The sequence below is a fragment of the Perca flavescens genome, chromosome 21 (genome assembly GCF_004354835.1).
Source record: "Perca flavescens isolate YP-PL-M2 chromosome 21, PFLA_1.0, whole genome shotgun sequence".
In the NCBI taxonomy this organism is placed as follows: domain Eukaryota; kingdom Metazoa; phylum Chordata; class Actinopteri; order Perciformes; family Percidae; genus Perca; species Perca flavescens.
Genome location: NC_041351.1, coordinates 20793043 through 20812182, shown reverse-complemented (window position 1 = coordinate 20812182; position 19140 = coordinate 20793043). Strand labels below are relative to the sequence as shown.

The following is a 19140-nucleotide window of genomic DNA, read 5'->3' as shown; positions in this document are numbered from 1 at the left end:
ATAGACCTTAGTGGTCCCCTAATACTGTATCTGAAGTCTCTTTTATATAGACCTTAGTGGTCCCCTAATACTGTATCTGAAGTCTCTTTTATATAGACCTTAGTGGTCCCCTAATACTGTATCTGAAGTCTCTTTTATATAGACCTTAGTGGTCCCCTAATACTGTATCTGAAGTCTCTTTTATATAGGCCTTAGTGGTCCCCTAATACTGTATCTGAAGTCTCTTTTATATAGACCTTAGTGGTCCCCTAATACTGTATCTGAAGTCTCTTTTATATAGACCTTAGTGGTCCCCTAATACTGTATCTGAAGTCTCTTTTATATAGACCTTAGTGGTCCCCTAATACTGTATCTGAAGTCTCTTTCCCAAAATTCAGCCTTGGTGTAGAATTACAGCCACTAGAGCCAGTCCCACAATGAGCTTTCCTTAGTATGTGCCATTTCTGTGTCTGTAGGTATTGAGGAGGAGAGAGGGGGAGCCACTTTGCTCGTTTGAAAGCCATGATGTCTCTGTCTCTATCATGGGTGGGCCAAATTCTCTGGGTGGGCAAAGCAGAGAAAGGGGAGGTAACCTTTCCCCTTATGACCTCATAAGGAGAAGATTCCAGATTGGCCCATCTGAGCTTTCATTTTCTCAAAGGCATAACAGGATACCCAGGGCTCGGTTTACACCTATCACGATTTCTAGCCACTGGGGGACCATAGGCAGGCTGGGGGAATGCATATTAATGTTAAAAAACCTCATAAAGTGAAATTTTCAAGCCATGGGACCTTTAACTGTTTGATCAATGCTCTATATGTGAGATGTTTGTGTCACGCACATCTCGTATCACGTTGCCTTCACCTCTCACTATCTCCTCTATCGGGGCTTAGAAATACAAACGAGCCAGAGCATTTTTCACCTATCCCAAAATAGATGAGCGATATTGCCAGATATTACATCTTACATTCTGGAGATAGGTCTGGCAATGTGAGACTAGTGGAGACCAAACCAAACCTGGAAAGGAAAGTGAATACTGGACTTGCATTTGGCCAGAAACGTGACTCCAAATGAATATTAATGTTACTCGGTATGTGCTGGATGTGTAAATAGGCAGCTGTTTTCTATGCACATTTCTATACATCAGTAGACAGTATCAGGTGTTAATATGTCAATGTTGTTGCAGTTTTTTGTGCTGCCCTTAAAAAAAAAAATTAATCAATGCTGGTTTAAAAAACTGATAATTATCTATAAGCAGCCTCTTTTTATTCCATCTGTTAAGTGACTATATATATATATATATATATATATATATATATATATATATATATGTAACCATATATATATATATATATATATATATATATATATATATATATATATATATATATATACAGCGCTTTTTGGGTCTAAACTCAAAACTTATCTGTTTAGAAAGGCTTTTAGTACATAGTAGTGGTGTGACAATTTCCCTCTCCTATTTCTATGTAACCTTTTCTGATTTTATTGTTACTATGTCTCATTCTTTTTATTGTATGATATGTTATATGATGAAGCACTTTGGATACCTGTTGGTTACTGTAAAGTGCTATATAAATAAATGTTGATTGATTGATTGATTGATATATGTTATGAATGGCGTTAAGGAGAGGGGAGCACCCGAAAAAATTTTAATGTCCGAAGAAGGTGCTGAAAATGTCCTGAAAATTTCCAACTGTCTAAACTATTGCTAACAATGCACAACAAATCCCTTCACAGGAGGACAATCCGAAAATGCTTTGCTTAGCGAAAAAAATAGTTGTGTTTGGATTTCCATGAGCCCACCAATGAATAGAAGACACAGGGATGACGTTGGGCAGGCACTTTCAGAAAGCTTTTCAGACGTTTTACAACCTCTTTTTTCTATACAATAGAAAAACCTTTTCTGGGACCATAGCGAGCCTAGGGAGGTACAGTAGGTCATTCAAACAATTGATATTATTTTTGGGTGAACTATTCCTTTAATCCCTTAACATTTCTTGTTTATGATGTTTGGGTATCATAAGGTCAAAAAGATTGAAAAGTCATCCATGTTGTTTTTGAATTTTTTTTTGTCCCTGTTCACAGATAGAAAACTCAGGTGGCTTGGGAGTGAATTCAACCTGCACTTTAACAAATCATATAAATTAAAGCTCCCAATTGTATTTTGAGGTTGTACCAGAATAGGTTTACATGGTTTAATTTTCAAAAAACACCATATTTTTGTTGTACTGCACATTTCTGCACCTCCTCTTTTCTTTAACCCCGTTAGCCCCTTCGTTACGGCCAATGACGTAGTCGGCCCTGCAGATTTTGACTAGCTCACCCGGAGACCAAAGGCAGGACACATTCACACACCCGTATCTCACTCAAAACAGCATTACAGGTTTTTTTTCCAATTGCTAACACACTAAAATGACATGCATAGCACAATTATTTAAACTGACACACAGAGAGCAAAACCTCTTCTCGAGTCTCCAAAAGTCTAAACACATTTTCTGCTTTACACACATTTTGCAATTCAAAGTGGCACTTTTTAAATGCACTGAACACGGTTCTCTGCATAAGACACAACAATCTGACATAAAGTCACATGTTTGCCATTTCAAAACACTGCCATTCAAAATGACACTACATGAGCTGATTGGCCAATACCTACATGTGCCACATGGCCAAACACCTCAATGGTTAATTGTTACCACTTCAATTAGGAAGTAAGTACTATGATGCCTCTTTTTTTCTATACATATTTTATATTCCCAATAGTGTGTAGTTGGTTAGACGAAAATCTGGTAATATGAATGAAGTGTGTGCCATGTGGGGCAAAAGTGCAGGATATATGAGGTATTTCGCAGTTAGGGTGTGTGGTTTTGTGTATTGTGTTGAGTATTTTTATAAAACCAGCCTAGTTTGCAAAATTGTGTTTTAGCAATTGGAAAAAAACTGTAATGTTTTTTTTTTTCAAGTTTGTATGTGTGTGGAAGCATCAGAGACACAAAATAACTCCTCAAATCCCAGAAAAAGTGAGTTTTTTATGAGTGAGTCATAATATGGGAACTTTAACAACCTGTCGAATCATAAGTTGTTTTTTTTAGCTTATTTTACCTTAGCTGAACAGCGTCGGAGTCATTGGAATGGCTATATGACTTTTTTTCGAGTTGAATGGTGGTCGTCTCGCTCCCTTGCAACTACCCTTGCAACTTTCGGCCGGCAGGCCGCCGGCCTCAGCGCCAGGAAGTATGGCGTGATATCAGGTCTCGCGATGAAACGATTTATTTCACGGTACTGCACACATACGCCCATTCAGGAACCGGCTAACAAGGTAGCGATGGAGTTTTTCACACTATCGCAAAAAAGAAGCAGAAAGCTAGGAAGGCATTGTCGGAGGAACAGAGGAAGAGGAAACGGCAGACTGACCGAGCGAGGAGTCAGACACAAGTAAACATAGGAGCTGCCAGATATCTATTCAAGTTGTACCAGAATAGGTTTACATGGTTTAAATAAAAACAAATAAAAAAACGCCATATTTTTGTTGCACTGCACATTGCTGCAGCTCCTCTTTTCACCCTGTCTTCCGGTCTCTGTTTTAGCTACAGAGTGAGACATCTCTCTGCTGTAACATCTGTGTTGGCAGTCGCACATGCGCAGTAGCTAGGTTAGGATCATGTATCAGCTAGCTAGCTGTTTAAACAACTTTGGTCAGTTACAAGGCAGGCTAGCGCTAGCATGCTACAGTTAGCCTCTTCGTTTCGGTTAGTGACGAAGAAAGCCGTGCAGATTTTGACCAGCTCACCCGGAGACTGAAGGCAGGACACATTCAGAAACCGGATCTCACTCAAAACAGCATGGATGGGTTTTTTTCTTTCCACGTTTGTATGTGTGTGGATGCACCAGAGATACACAAAATAACACCCAAAATCCCAGAAAAAGGGATTTTTTTTTTTCATAACATGGGCACTTTAAGTTTGCCTGGTCCACCATTCTGACAAAACAACAGCAGGGTCTGGAGGCAGTTAACGAGGAGCGAGCTGACAGGTCTGCTGCTGGAGTGTGAAAAGCGACTGCAGCGCCTGGTGCCGCGAACCGTCCCTACTGGAAAAAGAACGACGTGCAATCATGGCTGGCTTTGAAAAATGCAGCTGTTCCAGAAGCCTGAGATGTGAATAATAGGTGCAATTTGAGATCGTTGTCAATTTTTCAAATAACTGACAAACACGTCGTGGATGATTGTTCTCAGACGAGAAGAGGGCCCCTGAGGAGGAATTGCCAAAACAACTCGCTTAGAGAAAATTGCTGGAGGAGTCCGGAGAGTGATCACCGTTTCCTAATGAAAGCTCTTCTCATGGGAGACATTCGGGCTCATCCGTCACGCAGTCAGACGGACGTTTGGTCTAGAGAGCTTGAAAGGTTCGGGCCTCGGCTTTAAAGGCTCCCCATCACGTGTTTTTCTTATGATTAGTGAGAGTAAGTGCTAACAGGTAGCCCCGCAAACTCCTCAGTGGGAATGTGCTGTTGGACGGCACAGCGAACTCGTTTTTCAAAAGTGCGCGTTGGTCTGTCTGCACGTTTTCAAGCCTTTTTTGCACCGGTCTGTCTTTGGTTTTTCAGTTCAGCACCAAGCTTGAGATCAGGTTTCTCACTTTCCTTTTTTTTGGGCGAAAAAGGGGATTTCCCCAACTCCTTATTCCCTAACCATAATGAAACTAAATTTCCTCTTTAAAGTCAATCCATCTTGTGGCCAACAGTGCAGCACATCATCCACCGGATCGGACGGGAAAACACAATGAGAACTTTGCTTTGTTAAAAGAAAGAAAAGAAAAGAAACCCCCCCCCCCGCAAAAAAGTCTTTTCCTAATTGGGCCTGCTTGAGGAAAAGCGTGTCAGGGCTGAAATCCATCACGCTGATTGCTGGCCATGTCTGGGGGGGGGGGGGGTGGGGGGGGGGGGGGGGGGGGGGTAGGGGGGGGGGGTGCTGTGTGGGGTTTTTGTTGGGGTTCTTGTGGTTTTGGATTGTGCACATGCTAGTTGGATCTCCGGAGGGAAGCTCTCGCGCAGACCCGAGAGCAGCTCATTACCTCGGTCAGTCGTCAGCTCCACTGTCTGCAGCCGGATGATAAATGAGCAGGTCGTCCAGTGTGGCTCTGACAGCCCTGTGGCACAGGGTCAGGCTGACATGACATCTCCCTGGGGGGGGGGGCGCAGACAGAAGGGAGGCCGAGCAAGAAGCAACCCACACTTCAGAGAATCTCTAAAGAGCTTTCTGGGAATTTAAACACTCTCCAGTGGCTATATTGGAGGTCTTCTCTGGCAGCAGAAGTTGTGTGAACACTTGATTTTGACTCCTTCCCATCCATCTCAAACACTGATCACTAATAGTCTATTTTGGGGGAAGAGGAAATTGATTCACTTAAGAATTGCCCAAGACTAATGTTAGCAGACTAGAGAACCAAACTCCAGCACTAATAGACTCAGTCCATGTTTCAAAGGCCCTGCACCTGCACAGTTGCAACAGATTCTCACTCCCATCTCGTATAAAATACGGACGCTAGGTCAGGTGCCTTTGTCGTTGTTACTGACGCTAAAAGTCTCCTTTAGCGTCATAAAACGCGCGTTATCTAAACGCGCTTGGTCGGGACTATTGGCGTCCCTTTTGACGCGGTTATGTTAAGGAAAAGGTCGTGGGTGGGCTTACGTTTACGTGACACACAGGAACGGGACGGTTGGGTTTAGGAAAAGGTTGTGGGTGGGCTTACGCTTCCGTGACACGCGGAAAGAACAGGACAGTTAAAGAAGAACGGGACAGTTAAAGAAAAACGGGACAGTTAAAGAAGAAGGGGACAGTTAAAGAAGAAGGGGACAGTTAAAGAAGAACGGGACAGTTAAAGAAGAACGTGACAGTTAAAGAAGAACGGGACAGTTAAAGAAGAAAGCGACTTTAGGAAACGTGACAAGCAGGACACCAACCCCGGTCTCCAGGGTGAAAGTCGTGTGTTTGACCCATCCGCCACCCCGACCAACCTCCCTACGGGGAATTTCGGCCTTACATACTACTCGCCAAACCCAGTGTAGCTGCTGCTCTCCCCGGTACGTTATACAAACCCGCTGAAGGGGCGCCTTTTTCGTCGCTTAGGACGCTTACAGCCCCTGTCCAAACGTCCCGGTCCGGGTTGACAGTTGTGAATGTACGGTGGGTTCGTTACTATACGACATTTAACCAGTGATTCGGGTCACTTTCGCTTTCTCATTGCACACAATTAATCGAGAACCGATTCTGAATCGAAATGTGAGTTTCCCAAAACATTCCCACCCCTAGTCTATGTCTGGTTAATCTGTGTGTGTGTGTGTGTGTGTGTGTGTTTAAATAATGACCAATATCTTTATCCTTCATTGCAAAACATAGCTCCAATAATTTGAGCTAGCCAAACCAGCTGCAACAATTAGTATAAACAAACCTATACCAAATTGTTAAGAAGAGGACTTTTTTTTTTTTTTTTGTGAAATCTGGTATACTTATTATTATTACTTATCATTGTACATGTTGTTGTTGCCAGGCCTGCTATTTGTTAGCAGGCCAAGCTAACAAAGCCAAGACAATTAGTTAGATCAACACAGCTGGCTGTTGCTAAGCTACAAGTCACAATTTTATCTCCAGGTGGCCAAGTCTTTTTTTTTTCTTCTTGCATATTTAGGTTATTTGCACGCAGCTCGTTCTGCAAAGGATCTTTCGGTTTCATTTGAACTCTTGTGGATGTGAAGATACCTGGAAGATTCTGTAAAATGGGAAATACTACTTCTAATATTCCAATGTCTGCCTTTAGGAGCTCTCTATCTCTATGTCACACGCGTGACGCCCATGACTTCCCTGTCATGAATAAACGTGGTCTAACTCTCCTCAGATGTCGGTTGCTTTTTCACCATAAAGTCTGGCAAATTGCACTGATTTGCAGTCATAAATTTGTCAATGCACAAGTTTCCCCTCTGACTCCAGCAGACATTCCCATTTTCAGCTGGCACTGCTGCGGCTACTTGCAACACTAATGCATGAGACAACCGGACGTCTCCCAGAGAGAGCGAGAGGGGGTGTGTGTGTGTGTGTGTGTGTGTGTGTGTGTGTGTGTGTGTGTGTGTACCTGTCACTCTTGCTTGAGTGATGTTGATGTGAGCTCAAGTGGCATGACCGTGGCTCTCTATGAGGGAGGTATGGCACAGAATCCAGACTGGAGAGGGGCATGGTGTGTGTGTGTGTGTGTGTGTGTGTGTGTGTGTGTGTGTGTGTGTGTTGGCACACATAAGATGAGAGGATGTCATGCCCCTCAGACTCTCTCTCTCTCTCTCTCTCTCTCACACACACACACACACACACATCCATATCCAATAGCAGCGAGCATGAATGGTCATTCAGCTCCAGCCAGCAGTATGAAAACAAGTCAAAGGGAGGAAGAGGAGGAGGAAAAGGGGGAGGATGAAGGATGGGGTCTTGGGCCAAAAGAAACACGGTGGGCTCATCTGTCCTCCTCCCTGTCCTGATGAGCACCCCAGGCAAATATTCTGTGAATGAGAGCATATTTTGGGGGGCTACACTTCCAATTTTACCCTGTGAAAGAGAGGGAGGAGGTGGAGGTGGAGGAGGAGAGGTGACTCATCCATGATGTCATACAAGATGAAAAATTTTAAATGAGTCTCAATGTGTAATAGAAGACGTGAATTTTGGCCCGCTTCTTGGTCTGGTACTTCTATTAACTGTACAGCAGCACTGGTGCTTAACCTTTTTCAGCTTGAACTCAAAAATAAAGTAGTGCCCTTTAAAAACTGCCCGATCAACACTTCTCGCTTGTTTGTGTGGTCCAGAAAGCTCTTTAACAAAATGGACAAAACGTCTGTGGGGAGGCATGCATGGATGATAGTTACCGGAATAGTTCATTGCTTTAAGAAATGTTCTTATTCGCGTTAATGCTAAAATGTAAATAAGAAGATTGATACCACTCTCTTATCTTTACGCAAAATACGAATCTACAGCCAGCAGCTGGTTAACTTAAAATCAGGAAACAGAGGGTAACAGCTAGCCTAACTGTCTGAAAAAATCCACTTAGTGCTGCTAAAGCTCACTAATTCCCACGTTACACCTTGTTTAGTCTTTCTAATCTCAACTTCACGGCAACAAAACAGGAAGTCAAGTTAGCTCCTAGCTAAGAAATAGCGTGGCATGTAACTCGCCATAGACCACATTTCATTTTTACACTTGTTTTTGTATGGATTAAACTAACGAGATATAAAGTGAGCTACAGAGGTGCTGTTGGGTGGATTATTTTCAGACAGAGCCATGGCTAGCTGTGTCCAGTCTTTATGCTAAGCTAACCAGCTGCTAGCTTCATATTTATTTTCTCTTCCACCTCTCAGCAAAAACGCTAACGTGTAGGTGCTGGTAAGCAGGTTTTGTTTTTATGACAGAGCCAGGCTAGCTGCTTCCCCTCCTGCTTCCTGACATTATGCTAAACTAAGCTCGCAAGCTGCTGGAATTAGCTTCCTATTTAAATCGACAGACATGGGAGTGGTATTGATGTTCTCATCTAACTCTGAAATAAAAATAAAATTAAAAAAAAAACACGTAAATTTCCCAAATTTGTTGAACTTCGCATGTAACTGTCCAAACAAATATATAATTTCCAGTGCAGCTACAAAGAAGAAAAAAGGTTTAAAAAAAAAAAAAAGAGCTTTTACGCCACATACGTCATTATGTAATTTATAGAACAAGTTAAAAACTCATGGAACATAAAGCCTCAAATTACTTTTTTTTATATTTGAGCTTTCACACCTAATAATGATTATTTTTCTACATTCACTCTCTCTCTCTCTCCACTATACTTTGTGTAGCAGCTATATTGGTAACCAGTCTGACGTGTGTGGGACACAGAGCCTGGACACGGTTCTTTTGATCTCTGGCTGCAAACCCACAGTAATGAGGTGACTTTATGATCATTGAGAATTTATGCTCATTGGATACAACAGTTTTCAATTCAGCAAATTATGAACCGTGTCCGTCTGACGTTTTCTCTACTTCTCCCATTGCAGGAAAGCCGTTAAGTGAGAGTTCTTATGAAGGCTGCTGCGGGTGTGACAAGTACTCATAAGGGTTTAAATTACCTTTGAAGTGGCGGCTAATCACTGCGGTGAAGCAGTTTTGCCTCAGTGGCTACAGCTGCTAAACCAGAGGAGTCGATATGGACCTGGAGCCTTGACATATTTCCACAGGGCAGGGTGGCACAACAGAGATTCATAGTCTTCAAAACATGAACGTTAAAAGTCAGGTTCTGTCACTAAAATCAAAGCGCAAGGGTTCAGCGATCAATAGTAAGAGGTATGCGATGACAGTCTTGTGCAAAAAGTTGGAATCCAAAACAACATGACCTCAATGGCTCCAGACGGAGATGGAGATAGTGAATCTGTGAGAGAGGTGAGGATTAAACTTGTTTCTCCATCTGAACTTTAAAGCCGACCCTTAACCCTTTAAATCCCATCCCCAGTCACGTTGTGCACCTGGTTAACAATATACGCCAAAAGAAATAAAAAATAAAAATAAAAAATCTATTTCTTCATATATCAAAAATCCTATCCGATCAAGGTTTCTTCCTGTTAAAACAAAACAGGATGCGGGCGTACATAAGCTCATCCCAACCAATTTTAACCAATAATGCCATGACATCTACCTGTCAATCAATCGGCAACTTTAAGCGGTAAAGAGCTAAGCTAGCAAGCACTTTTCAATGATCGAATCAAATTCATTCCATGTCCCGTCTGCCGATCCTGTTTCACTCGGAAATATGTCACAAAATGGAAGCGAGAGCCTTTCGAAATGTCATCTCGACTTCTTATGCCAGGTACCGAGTGTAGCTTTCTCTATATTTAGATCATTTTTCCGTGATGGATTTTTGGAAGACCCGAGGAGGCGACGCTTACGTCCAGGAACTGACCACTTATAGCAAATGGTTTTACGGTTAGATTTGGTGGAAAAACGTTGCTTCTGGAGGGAGCTCTCAAAGAATCCAAGCAGAAACGAAGATGCAGCTGAGAGAGCTAATCCCCCCCCCCCCCCACACACACACACACACACACACACACTTATGAGCACATCTGTGGAGTTTGTTTCAACTAAACCTACAAGGCTATAGTTAGGAAAATAGTGTGGTCGTGGTTAAAAGAAACCAAAATGTAGCTGCTGCTAGCTGATTGGATGTGAACTGTGGCCTCCAACATCAAAGTCGTGCCCTTTGTCCCCCCACCCCACCCCAAGCATCTTCCCTGACCTCCTTCTTAAGAGGTTTTGTGGCACCATAACAATGTCAAGCTATACTCTCAGGGCCACAGATCCCAAGGGGGCCGGTGGGTAATCAAGCCTTTGGTTACTGTCGCCTTTTTGGTTTCGGAGAGAGAAGAGTCATTATTCGCATGACCACAAGACGCTGCTCGTCAGGAAAACGTAAGCATTGGTCGTTTCGAGGGTTTGATCAAAGGATTAATGCTTGTGTTTTTTTTACTCAGCCTGTTGTCATGAACCATTCGTTCAAACTGTAATTCGTAAGCGTTCCACTTTTTTTGTTGTTGCTGTATTTACTACTTTGGCGGCTGCTGTATAAGAACGCGGCTGGGGAGGAGGTCGGGGTGGACGGTTCCCCCCCTCGCGCTTACAGGGGAAAACTAAAGCCTTTCACCCAGGTCATCCGTGTTCCTTAGGGGTGTTTGAATCCAAACCACGATATTTTTCCTAATCTTAACTAGTCATTTCGGTGCCTAATCTTAACTTTCGTCGCGGCAAAAGCGCTCATATTTTGTGGATTCAATTTAACCGTGATGTCCGCCAAAACGACCGGCAGCTCGCGGTGCTTTGTACCCGGCTCAAAGTCACCTGTTTTCGGGTAATTGAAACCACCAATTGCCCCTTGACACAACGGAGGTCTGCAGCCCGGGTCACGAAGCTCTGTAGCGGCTTAAACAACTAGCAACTGCCGCTCGGCGTGACCACCCGGCGGTCTCCCAATTTTCGTAGGATATCGTACGTCTTGGCATGCATACATTTCCGTACAATATCATACGGACACGTTCCTGAGAATGCGTTGTTTTACTGGTGTGGACGATCTAAAACGCCATCAAAAGAAGAACTCGTCACAGCAACATTAGTTTTTCCAACCCCATTACAACCAATTAGACAAGTCCACGCTGAGTGATAACAGAGTTTGATGGCTCCCTGGGTGGAGACAGATTCTATCTGGCTCTTTCGTTGAGACACACAAACTTTAAACACACCAGTGTTTTACTGAAGGGGACCCCTGTCCCAGCAGAGTCCTTCATATCCGATGTAAGACACAGTGGTGTCAAAGAGCCCCTTGTGATCCCCCTTCAGGACCAGTAGGAGGTATTTTAATAGCTGTCTGACCCGTGGTGGCTCTAGTCTGCTGCCATCTCTCTCACAGGGAAACTATTGTACTGGCTCAGAAACAGAAAGCAGAGGAGAGCCTAAAAAGATGCCCGGCAGTGTTTTTTCTGCTGCTGGCTGCCTGTCACTCATCTTGGCGAGTTATCAGCTATCTTAAGGCTGAGATAAGCATCTTCAGTGAAGTTCCCCCACACACACACACACACACACACACACACACACTGCAACATTTACTATGGTTTTAGGTTTTTTTTTAACCACACAAAAGCTGATATGACTCTGGGAATTTATATAGAATGTCTATTATACTCTGTACTTAACCCTCTTTACTCTTACTATGTAATCTGGAAAACCTGTATTTATCTAACTATACACTGTGTGTATATAATTAATCTCTATCTCTATATCTTTGGTATTTAATGCTTCTTTTGCACTTCTGGTTGGATGTCAACTGCATTTCATTGGATCTGTATCTATACTCTGCTAAATGACAAGAAAGTTGAATCTAATCTAATCTAATCTAAATGAAATCCTTCATGTTTGATTGGGCCGCCAAAAAGTAGGCGGGTTTAAGTTGTTCAGACCAAATGCAAAGCGAATTTTTGGATTACATACAAAGGCAATGCAAAGCATTACTGATATTGAGCTCTACGACTCAATATCAGTACTGAGACAGAACAAAAAAGCAGAGGGCTTGGAGAAAAGTGAGCAAAGCCATAGGACTACATGGTAAATTCTGAGAAATATGTCCTGGTTACTATATTGAACCAAGTTAGCACTAACGTTCCTTTCCCGAGTTAGTTTATTAGAACTCCAAAAAGAACTCCAGTAAGGCAAGGCAAAAATCTGCTTACCATTTGACCTTTATTTTATTTATTTATCCCTTGAGAATAAAATCTCTTTTTTTAGGGAGACCTGGCCAAGATAGCATTACAAGGTTAAAAAAATTATCAAATAGTGTCAAAAACAGACAAGGGACGATTAAAAATGGAACAACAAGACAAAGCAATAATCAACGTCTCCTCTGTCTTGGCTCACTCGGAAACCACACGCTTTGCTATTTTATTTATTGAAATGTATTGAAATTATTGAAAATGTTCACCAGAGATGAACACCACATGATTTAAAGAAGCTAATTAGCTTTGCCACCTGAAGCAAACGTTTTATTCGCCGTTTCCCTCGCATGGAATGGAAGTGGACGGGAGGCATGCGTGACCCTGCCCTTATATGACCAGCGAGGCTAGCAAGTTGCCCAAAGTTGATTGGAAGAACTTGCCACTGAGTCATCAAACATTTGAAACCAGGAAGGGGAAAGTATCGAAAAAATATTCAGATGCTGATTTTATTTTGTTTTTTAATTGTTTTTTTTTAACATGTATTTGACTTAGAGGGATGAAGGACACAGGATTACAACTGGAACATGTACTTCTCATTTTAGGGATTTCTGGACAGAGATGTTGCTGGTTTTATATTTTTAAAGTATGTTTTAATGCTATGAACAACACAAATAAAACTCCATTCATTTTTTTGTTTTTTGTAAAAAATAAATAAATAATAAAAAACATCTTTGGAATCTTGTTCTTGTTTTTAGTATTTAAGTCTACTTGGCACTTTCGTTTAAATAATACTTTAGGCTATTATCTATTTGGGAAATCTATTGTAATCTGTTTGTCTGTGTGTAACTGATGTTGTGTATTGTCCCTAACGGGCCTTTTTTTGAGAATGAGACCCCGTGTCTCAATGAGATTACCTGTAGAAATAAACGTTATATAAAAAATTTAATAAAATATAACGTTATGTTTCTGTTCAACTTTGCAGCTCTTGTAGGATCTCTCGTGTCTGACCCTAAATAGCCACCCTACCTGGGTGGATAAATGTTGCATATTTATATATTTTTTTTATATATTCACTTGGGAAGCTGCTCTGTTCTTAACTTTGCTGCTAATCAAAACTCGTAAGCAGTCCACCTAAAATGCTGCATGTCTATGGTTGGCTGTGCGCTCCGAGGCGTCACCATCTGTCATCCAGCAGCAGAGCTTCATGCATGCGTCCTCCCTTGGTTTCCTCCCATTGTAGAAACAGCTGTAGACCGTGAACCGTGGAGTGTGGGTCTGACACGGATAACCTGGATACCGGCTGGGTGGGCATCAAGCAGCGAGAGACAGAAAAGCAGCGCTTCTTTCGTTCTTTTTCTTTTTCTTTTTTAAGTTTCTCCACTTTTCTTTCGAATGGACTCATTTCCTACAACATCAACCATGGCGAGCCGGCTTCTTCACACCCTCCATGTGATACTGATTCTGGAGTCGAGCTGGGGTAAAATGCTATCTGAGGGTCTCGGTGAAGCGGTGCGTCAAGGTGCCGGTGGCTCACCGGCTGTGGAAGAGCGCGTCTTTGCGCACGAAAGCGCAAAGCGGGACATGATCTCCATCAACATGTTTAAAGTGTACGAGAAGTACAGCAAAGAGCCGCAGAGCCAGAGGGACGGAAACACCGTGAGAGGGTTTAAAGCTGTCCCGAGTGAGTCTTTTCATTCCGTGTTACTTTACTGGAGAGAATCGGTCAGAATAAAATAATAGTCACTGCTAAAACTTGGCTTGTTGGTTGGGAAGTCCGCTTTCCATAATGTGTCAAAATAGATACATTTACATTTACATTGTTACTCTCTGCTTACTTGAAAATCGAACATTTTTTTTTTTAATTTAGCTTAATTGAATCATGCTTTTGTGTCACTTAAGTAATTGTCCTGATACCCAGCTGGTCATTACAATGTATCACAGATTCTAGAAAACAGAAAACTGTTCCTGAAGCAGTTTAAAAAAAATTTGTAAAAGGTAAATCCCCATGAGCCTATTTTTATTTACAAAATATTTTTTTTTATATAACTTATGACAGTTTAATGCTACTTATCCTTAAATGAAACTCACGATTTATGTCATTTAAAAAGGGTGCTGAATTTTTGTTTCCCCATTTCCCCATTCACTTATTTTGTTGTCTATTTCATTATTTCATTTCAGATTGACCCTTTTTACTGTCTGGCAATCTGCCGGAAAAAAAAGCAGAAAGTTTAAATTAAACTTGTTGTGCACAAAATAAAACTTTACACAGCAGCTGATCTTTATTATTTCATCCGTGCAACATCCTAAACGCAGGTGTTTTGTCCATCACGCGTTCAGCTCTCGCACCCCTTTTGGACTAAACATCTTCACCTCTATGCTCCACCGGTGCTAGGATTTAGTGATTTGGTGATCTGGGGGACTTTAAGTCTCGAGCACTGTTAGTTCTCCAGTAGCTGCAACAGCCTAGGTGTTAGACAAGAGCCTATTATCACACCCAGACACCGGCTGCATGGCGAAAAAGCCTGAGAGGAGCTCTCTCTGCTATAAGCATTTCCATATGCCTGCGACGGGACAGACCTACTGGACCGATCCGGTGTTTGTCTTTCAGGCTGTGGTTGAAGCGTGGGAGACGAGGTCTGAACTTCAAGAGTATAGCCATCTATAGGATCAGGCTTTTTGGTCATGCGTGAGGCAGGCACTTAAACATGCCACGCTTAATATTTTCCATGCTGCTGCTCGTGTCAGTCAGATGTGTTGAGCAACATTTTGCAGAAGGCGTATTGGATGTTGTTATTCATGTCAGTCAAACGTGCCCGAATGAGATGATAAAGGAGGGCAAAAGGTTCAAGGCAGCAACTTGATCGTCTTTATTGTTCATTTCAGAGAGAGAGAGAGATATCCTCCTTCAGGGCTTTAGCGTATTATGGTTGAACCAGCGAGTACAGCGCTGATATCAATTCATTTTTTTCAAGCCAATAGAAAAATTAGAAAAAGCACGGAAGACAGGATGAAAACAAGGTTGTTCTCTGTTTTCTCAGACATTTTTTAACTTGAACTTACTTTTCCTTCCTCTTAATTTCTTTCTAAATTCTCCAGGAGTCTTGCACAGCAAAGACGTGTTCCAGTTCAACCTGTCCTCCATGCAAGAATCAGAGTTCATCCTCCACGCCTCATTTCATTTCCTCTACAAGCGGCCGCGCCACCACCAGCAACCTTGGCGTTTCCGAAGGCCCCGCCATCCGTCCAGCGAACCCCAGCATCCCTCGCCTCAGCTGCTCTTCTACGGAGCGTCCTCAAAGTCAGCTTTTGCGACGCCGCTGGGAAACCTAACTCTGGCTCCTTACAAGAAAGGCTCTTGGCAATCGAGGGATGTGACGGCAGTGGTGAAGAACGTCAGGGATGCCAAAGAGCTGGTGGTCACGGTGGAGTTTGATATGGGGTTCGGGGCAACTCGGGGGCAGCAGAGAAGCCCTCATGGCCAAGAACGCCTCTCTCCAGCCAACCTGCCGTTTATCTTGCTATATGCTGATGATCGAGCTATAGACGAGCCGAACAGCGTGGCCATGTCGCTCCAGCGGTACGGGCCGTTCCCTGTAGCCGAGGACGCGTCCCGCTCAGCTTCGGCCTCAGCCTCGAGGATCCGGAGGGAGCTTCATCTCCGGATCCAAACCAACGACATTCCAGAGGTCCAGTACAACACCCTGAAGAATCACGAACTGTGGCAGAACACGTATTTCCCAGCCAAAGCCAAAGCCGCGGCAGTGAAACCAGGACGGAAGCAGGGCCAGGAGAGCAGCGAGGGCCTGGGCAAGCCCCAGGTGCTGAGTTTCGATGAGAGAACGATGAAAAAGGCCAGGAGGAGACAGTGGAGCGAGCCCAGGGTTTGCTCCAGACGCTACCTCAGGGTGGACTTCGCCGACATCGGCTGGAGCGAGTGGGTTTTGGCGCCAAAGTCATTTGATGCCTACTACTGCGCCGGGGCCTGTGGATTCCCCATCCCTAAAGTGAGCCTCGGAAACCTTTTAACTTTTGTTACTGGATTCCTTTTCCCTTTTGAATACCGATAATAGATACACACAGAGGCATCAGGTGGCCTGTTTATGGATTTTTGCCTTTATTTTTACAGTTGGAACTGTAACTTCTATTAGCCATAATTCCCTTTTATTTCCTCTGTCTTCCCTAGGTGGTGCATCCTTCCAATCACGCCACCATCCAGAGCATCGTCAGAGCGGTGGGTATCGTCCCTGGTGTCCCCGAGCCGTGCTGCGTTCCAGACAAGATGAGTCCCCTCAGCGTTCTTTTCCTGGATACAAGCAGGAATATGGTGCTAAAGGTTTACCCCGGCATGTCTGTGGATACCTGTGCCTGTCGGTAGGGCCGGAGCCGCCATTGAAGAGCAACGTAGAGGGCATTTCCACATGGAAGAGGACGACAGTGATCAGGACAGACTGAGGATAAACTGATACCAGTTACAGGGCTCTCCTTCTTCTGAGTCTCAGTTTGAGAACTCTTTTTGTGAATTTTGGATCTGGCATGATCCGATGTTGACTCAACAATTGCCATAGACGTGTTTCTCTCCACCCAGGCCACCTCCATTTCTTTTCCTCCCTTAATCCAAAAGCAGTTTAAAAGAAGTGCACTTAATACGAAAACCTGTGTATGTACAGTAACGCATTGACCGGCTGGATGTTGAAGTTAAGTACAAAACTCTTGCAGGTAGATCTTCGATCCCTGTTGATCCCTCATAAACTTTTTCAGTCTTTCCAGCACCCTTTCACTTTTATAAAGTGATCTTGCTTGTTTTAATATTAGACACGATAAGACTTGGTTTTCTCTGGACTCAGACCTGGTCTGGGAAATGCCTGGGTTTCACCAGTTTAGTGAAACCGTCTGACATCAGTTTCCTCTGCTGCTTGCCCCTGTCTATGGGATTCAACTGAATTTTGGACACTGATGAACTGCACATTGACTAACCGACTCAGAATGGACTGAGGGACACAGAGGCTGCGTGGCATCCTGCCGAAATCAATCAACCCTCGTCATGTAAATACTGTAGCTACTAATGCAAACTAAATGGTACTTATTCTTAAGTGATGTGTCAGTATTGAACACCTCCCATATAGCAGGAAACATTATTCATGCATGAGAGGTAATATCTTATTTGAACTATATTTCAATAGCTTTTGTTTATATTTTGTATATAATGAGCAGGGTTTATTTTTTTTTTTTTACACCTACTGAGATTGTGTTGCCTCTGCTATGTGTTACAGCAGAGAGGAAAAACAGTGCGTTGCTGCCACCTGCTGTGTATTTTGGGGAAGTTGAAGAGACTAAAAACATGTAAAGGAGAAAGTTATAGAACTTCCTGTGGCTATTTAGTATGTTCTCTTTAATACATAAATACTGTTTCTCAAATGGTTATTACATGCACAGTTTGTAATAATAGTCGATTTCTATAGTAAGTAAAAAGGGATACGTGTATCTGACCTTATATCTGTATGGCTAAAAGTGTATTGGAATAGTAATGTGATGTGTGCTTTAACAAATCACAGACACATAATGTATGTGTGGTAAGGAAATAAAGTGAATTGTACATACGGTTAAAGACACTTGCTGACTTTTTTAGGTTTTATACAAAAGTATTTAAAACTTGTGGATGTACATTTGACATACGTCAACATAACTTATTGTAGGTCAATAACATACATTAGATGGATAACATTGCTTAGTTAGGCTTATATCTTGGTTTATCGATGTGTCATGCTAAACTTGATAATTACAGGTATTAAGTAAAAGTGGCTAGTTTTGAAATTTTATTATATTAAGTGTATTTGTTTTTGTTCAGTTCTTCACATGAAAGCAGTAATGTCATGTCATTTTTTTGGTTTTCTTCATTTTTAAATTTTAGTAATCTTTTTTTTTTTACAGTTTTTCTAACAGCGTTGATATGGTGATAATGGTGAGTCCACCTTAAATCTACTCTAATCAATATTGTTATGTCCACAAACTGACAGATCAGTGGTTCCCAAACCTTTTCACATCAAGGAAATTGACACTAAATAGACCATTTGAAAAGATTTAGTTTGTTTTGTTATAGTGAAAATAAATAATGTTTCCTTTTTAACTTGGGGACCACCTAACCTGACTCCGCCAGATGGATTGCTTCGCATTTGCTCGGCATATCCATCTGGGAACTTTTGGGAAGGGGTGAAAATACTGGTTAGCTGATTGGATAAACCATCTGTCTATCACCTATGTTGGTGATAGACGGGCAAAATCAACCAATCAGATCAACGAAGCGTATGAAAATACAACCACAAACCCACCCCTGCTGCTGCAGGCAAAGCATAGCTTATTAGCTCAGCAAGCAAGCAACATGTTGGTAAAGGATATTTGCTGTTTGTGTAATGAGAATTTACGAATAAAAGGCACCATTTCAGGTTCCCGGTCCATATTCCAAAAGAAGGATCCAAGAGAAAAAAACATTAGCGAGCAGCTAACAGAATTAGGACTAGATAGACTTGTCTATCACCACCTAAACCCACCTCAAAACCAATGCTGATTGGCCCGGTCGTTTGGCTAACGGCTCCAAATTTTCTCTATCTCAAGATGCCAGACTGATCTACGAGTGGAAAACTGGAGCTCGCGAGATCAGGACGGTCTCACGAGGCTAGGGACCGCCTGGAAGTCCCTTGGGGGTCCCCAGGCCCCACTTTGAAAACCACTGGATTAAATGACTGTGAAAAATGAAATGAGTTACTCGTGGTAACAAACCATCTTCATCATCCCAGTTCGCCACATACTGACGCTTTGTCAGGACCCCTTGCCATCACTTGCCGACGCGCTGGGCAGCCCTGCATGTCAAACTGTGACAGTCG

The 19140-nt window shown here is 42.7% G+C and overlaps 1 protein-coding gene across 1 annotated transcript; it reads left to right on the top strand.

Annotated features, from left to right (window-relative positions):
- Positions 1-13495: 13495 nt before the first annotated feature.
- Positions 13496-17783, top strand: gdf10b (growth differentiation factor 10b). Its single transcript, XM_028568281.1, has 3 exons — positions 13496-13943; positions 15359-16266; positions 16446-17783. Exons 1-3 carry the CDS (start codon positions 13655-13657, stop codon positions 16635-16637), a joined length of 1389 nt encoding a protein of 462 aa, XP_028424082.1. The 5' UTR covers positions 13496-13654; the 3' UTR covers positions 16638-17783.
- Positions 17784-19140: the final 1357 nt, after the last annotated feature.